The sequence below is a fragment of the Mizuhopecten yessoensis genome, unplaced genomic scaffold (assembly GCF_002113885.1).
Source record: "Mizuhopecten yessoensis strain PY_sf001 unplaced genomic scaffold, ASM211388v2 scaffold716347, whole genome shotgun sequence".
In the NCBI taxonomy this organism is placed as follows: domain Eukaryota; kingdom Metazoa; phylum Mollusca; class Bivalvia; order Pectinida; family Pectinidae; genus Mizuhopecten; species Mizuhopecten yessoensis.
The window spans coordinates 802,389-807,929 of record NW_018480071.1 but is presented as its reverse complement, the minus strand read 5'-3'; the positions used below and the strand labels follow the sequence as shown (position 1 = coordinate 807,929).

Here is a 5,541-nt window from a genome sequence, read left to right as displayed (position 1 = left end):
CCCCCCCCAACTCATACTCTCTGCTTGGCTCCGGCCAGCAGCTAACCTTCCCTCTGGTGAGTCATGCGCCTGCAGTGCATATTTTCCCCTGTTTCAAAGAAAGGTACTAATTTGCTATTCCTGCATTAATTCCTGATATGTACGTATTAAGATTGATGTTATGATACCCTGCTTTGATGAAGAGTTATGGTCCTTTGTTTACCTGCATTCGTTGTTCGGGGCATATCTTATATACTGTGTCACCCAGAACTGCCATATGTTGTATGTGAGCACCTATTTGGATGGCAGGGTTCAACCCACTATATTTTAATTTATTATACCACATCTAGAGTTATGGCCCTTTGTTCACCATGCCATTGTTAGGTCAGGTATATATCATACTATGTCACCTACAGCTAACAAATTTCGTATGTGAGAATACCACTTGAAATAGTAGCTCAACGATATCCTACAGACACACAAATATGTTGGCATCCGAATTAAAACCATGTCATCCATTGAATAAGACACTAGATCAGGGGAAGTACAGCTCAGCAATATCTCATACTTGCTGACTCTCCCTTTTCTGAAGGGAGACTCTTGATTGTTGACCTTGAAATTGAATATATTCAGTCTGTAAATTAGCTTAACTATGCTTGTATTCTGAGACTGAATGAGTTCATCTAAAAGAACAATTCAAAAGATGCCATTCTTACATGTAACAGGAGAGGAAAAATGCGCAGCCAGACTGGGGTTCGAACCCGGGACTCTCTGAACTCCAGACGGACACTCTACCAATTGAGCTATCTGGTCGCCAACGATCATCCCAGTCCGGTTCAGCTACATTCCTCACTCCTTTTTCTAAGTCTTCACCCCCAAAGATATAACTATTTACAACCGATGTTCGGGTATTCCTTTGCCAGGCATACTCACTTACACCAAATGCTTGAAGGGTTGGTCACAGGCACCACTGTAACAGGAGAGGAAAATGCACAGCCAGACCGGAGTTTGAACCCGGGACCTTTCGAACTCTAGACAGAGGCTCTACTAATTGAGCTTTCTGGTCGCCGATGATCGACCCAGTCCAGTTCAGCTACATTAAAAGTATTACTTTTTACCAAGTGGTGTATACACACACACATACATATTTTTTTTTTAATTTTGAGCATGCTGATCATGAATCTCCCCAATATATGATACCTTGTTTGTATTGTATGTATGTTTGTTAATTATGTAATATCTATGTTTAATATAGGCCACAGGTTACGGCTAGGTCCCGGATTGGAACGATTCTAACCAGGGCTTTGGTTTCGTGCATTGTCAATACAGAGGACATCTTTAAAGTGGATAAAGAAACAGTAAGTATGATCAGGGCTCCGATAGTCAAAGCTTATGTAACAGAGGTCATTATTTTTTCAATGCCTCCGCTAGGAGTCGAACCCGAGAACTCTGGCTTACTAGTCTTACACTCTAACAAATGAGCTAAAGAGAAATTCTCCCTAGCCGAGTCAATAGGAAGCGGCTAGTATTTTATCAAGGTGACATACTCCACTTCCAGGAAAGAGATCGTCCCGAGTTTTCCAGGGGTCATAGCAATTCCTTTGCAAGTTTTGCTGAGTATTTTGTCAAATCTTCAGGATCTCTACGTGGGCGCCAATATAGCAGAGGTCTTTTTTTTCTCAATGCCTCCGGCAAGAGTCGAACCTGGGACCTCTGGCTTACTAGTCTTACACTCTACCGAATGAGCTAAAGAGAAATTCTCCCTAGCTGAGTCGGTAAGAAGTGGCTAGTATTTTACTAGGGTGATATACTCCCTAGCCGAGTCGGTGAGAAGTGGCTAGTATTTTACCAGGGTGACACTTAATAAGCTTATTAGTTAACACAGATTTACAACTTTTTTAGCAACAGTCACTCTATGTCCAAGCGTTCGGACTTGGCCCTACATCAGGCACTGAATGGTCCTCTCACTTATGTCGTATCCATATATTAAAACAGGAAATTACCACACTTGTTAATAATTGTGCAAACTTCCTGTTTACAAATATCGAGGTGACATGGGCGAGTACCATTCAGTCCCCGACGTAGGGCTAAACCTGAAAAGTATTATGTTTCCTGCAGGATCTTTGTGATAGACAGTTGTTTTCATCTTATATATATAATCTGCATTAAATAATCTCTGAAACCTGTATCAAACAGACTTTTTGTTAAGTATGACCATCTGGGTAAATTTCTTTATTATATTAAAAAAACTGTAATCAAATGGTTGCAAATCCAAACTTTTATGTAAATATATAACGTACCTTGCTATTCAATGCTTATCTACATCATTGGTGGTCGTGTGGCTTATGTAAATATATAACGTTCCTTGCTATTCAATACTTATCTACATCATGGGTAGTCGGATGGCTTATGTAAATATATAAGGTACCTTGCGATTCAATACTTATCTACATCATGGGTAGTCGGGTGGCTTATGTAAGTATATAACGTACCTTGCTATTCAATGCTTATCTACATCATGGGTGGTCGGGTGGCTTATGTAAATATATAAGGTAGGTAGCTTGCTATTCAATTCTTATCTATATCATGGGTGGTCGGGTGGCTTATGTAAATATATAAGGTAGGTAGCTTGCTATTCAATTCTTATCTATATCATGGGTGGTCGGGTGGCTTATGTAAATATATAAGGTACCTTATTGCTATTCAATACTTATCTACGTCATGGGTTGTCGGTAGGCTTATGTAGATATATAACGTACCTTGCTATTCATTACTTATCTACATCACGGGTAGTCGGGTGGCCTATGTAAATATATAACATACCTTGCTATTAAATACTTATCTACATCATGGGTGGTCGGGTTGCTTATGTAAATATATAACGTACCTTGCTATACAATACTTATCTACATCATGGGTGGTCGGATGGCTTATGTAAATATATAGCGTACCTTGCTATTCAATACTTATCTACATCATGGGTTGTCGGTAGGCTTATGTAAATATATAACGTACCTTGCTATTCAATGCTTATCTACACCATGGGTGGTCGGGTGGCTTATGTAAATATATAACCTACCTTGCTATTCAATACTTATCTACGTCATGGGTTGTCGGTAGGCTTATGTAAATATATAACGTACCTTGCTATACAATACTTATCTACATCATGGGTGGTCGGGTTGCTTATGTAAATATATAAGGTACCTTGCTATTTAATACTTATCTACATCATGGGTGGTGGGGTGGCTTATGTAAATATATAAGGTACCTTGCGATTCAATACTTATCTACATCATGGGTAGTCGGGTGGCTTATGTAAGTATATAACGTACCTTGCTATTCAATGCTTATCTACACCATGGGTGGTCGGGTGGCTTATGTAAATATATAACCTACCTTGCTATTCAATACTTATCTACGTCATGGGTGGTCGGGTTGCTTATGTAAATATATAACGTACCTTGCTATTCAATGCTTATCTACACCATGGGTGGTCGGGTGGCTTATGTAAATATATAACCTACCTTGCTATTCAATACTGATCTACATCATGGGTAGTCGGATGGCTTATGTAAATATATAAGGTCCCTTTCTATTCAATACTTATCTACATCATGGGTAGTCGGGTGGCTTATGTAAATATATAACGTACCTTACTATTCAATACTTATCTACATCATGGGTAGTCGGGTGGCTTATGTAAATATATAAGGTACCTAGCTTGCTATTCAATTCTTATCTATATCATGGGTGGTCGGGTGGCTTATGTAAATATATAAGGTACCTTGCGATTCAATACTTATCTACATCATGGGTAGTCGGGTGGCTTATGTAAATATATAAGGTACCTTGCGATTCAATACTTATCTACATCATGGGTAGTCGGCTGGCTTATGTAAATATATAACGTACCTTGCTATTCAATACTTATCTACGTCATGGGTGGTCGGGTTGCTTATGTAAATATATAACGTACCTTGCTATTCAATGCTTATCTACATCATTGGTGGTCGTGTGGCTTATGTAAATATATAACGTACCTTACTATTCAATACTTATCTACATCATGGGTAGTCGGATGGCTTATGTAAATATATAAGGTACCTTGCTATTTAATACTTATCTACATCATGGGTGGTGGGGTGGCTTATGTAAATATATAAGGTACCTAGCTTGCTATTCAATTCTTATCTATATCATGGGTGGTCGGGTGGCTTATGTAAATATATAAGGTACCTTGCGATTCAATACTTATCTACATCATGGGTAGTCGGATGGCTTATGTAAATATATAAGGTCCCTTTCTATTCAATACTTATCTACATCATGGGTAGTCGGGTGGCTTATGTAAATATATAAGGTACCTAGCTTGCTATTCAATTCTTATCTATATCATGGGTGGTCGGGTGGCTTATGTAAAGATATAACATACCTTGCTATTCAATACTTATCTACATCATGGGTAGTCGGGTGGCGGATTGGATAACACACTCGCCTTTCACCTAAGTGGCAGGGGTTTGATTACACACACAGGGAGATATTACCCAGGTGGCATAGAACTAGTAGTTAGCACCTGATATGGCCGCTCCTGTGAAATCCTCAAAATTGTATATTCTAATTGTAGTAATTGTATATCTATGTAATGTAAAGCGCTTTAGAGTGGCTTATGTTAGCTAGATAGGGCTCTGTATCAAATGCCATATATTATTATTATTATAGTTTTAAGCTTTAAATTTCAATAAAAAAAATCATTACACAAGTTAAAATTTTAGAATTTACTTCTGAACCTTAAATGAGCTATTAATTGGACATAAGAAATGATATTAAATGAACAATGTATTTTTAGACCAAGGAATCCTTGAAGAAGTCTGAGAGGACACAGATGGCATTTCAGATTGAACATATGGCAATAAAACGTGGACGGTTTCGCCGGCCCAAGTTTACAACAACACAGCCCGTTCAAGGTACAGGTTTAGTAAAATTGATGTAGTTGAGGCTAAAGGTGATGATGTAAAGGTACTGCTTGGAAACCTGTGGAAACTTGTGGGTCCTTATGTCACACAAATGCATATATAACATGACTTCTGTTAACGTTTTACCCAAGGGGCAAATTTTGAGGGGTTAAATTCTGCGTCATTTACATTATAGATAACAATAAAGAAGGGTTGAAATTTGTCATCATTTACATTATATTCTTAGAGGCCACAATTTACTACACACCTAAACCATAGAGGCCACAATATGTAATATACTTCACTCATTCCATAGAGGCAACACTATAGCACACTAACTCTGTAGAGGCCACAATACGTTACAACACTATGGCACACTAACTCTGTAGAGGCCACAATACGTTACACTAATTCTATAGAGGCCACAATACACTACACTCATTCTGTAGAGGCCACAATACACTACACTAATTCTGTAGAGGCCACAGTACGCTACACTAATTCTGTAGAGGCCACAATACGCTACACTAATTCTGTAGAAGCCACAATACGCTACACTTATTCTGTAGAGGCCACAGTACGCTACACTAATTCTGTAGAGGCCACA

The 5,541-nt window shown here is 38.6% G+C and overlaps 1 protein-coding gene across 1 annotated transcript in view; it reads left to right on the top strand.

Annotated features, from left to right (window-relative positions):
* Nucleotides 1-5,541, top strand: part of LOC110443472 — a 29,279-nt gene that overhangs the window by 9,218 nt on the left and 14,520 nt on the right. The window contains exons 6-7 of the mRNA XM_021487698.1: nt 1,235-1,337; nt 4,829-4,946. Coding sequence (XP_021343373.1) covers nt 1,235-1,337; nt 4,829-4,946 — 221 coding nt within the window. The remainder of the gene's footprint in view (nt 1-1,234; nt 1,338-4,828; nt 4,947-5,541) is intronic.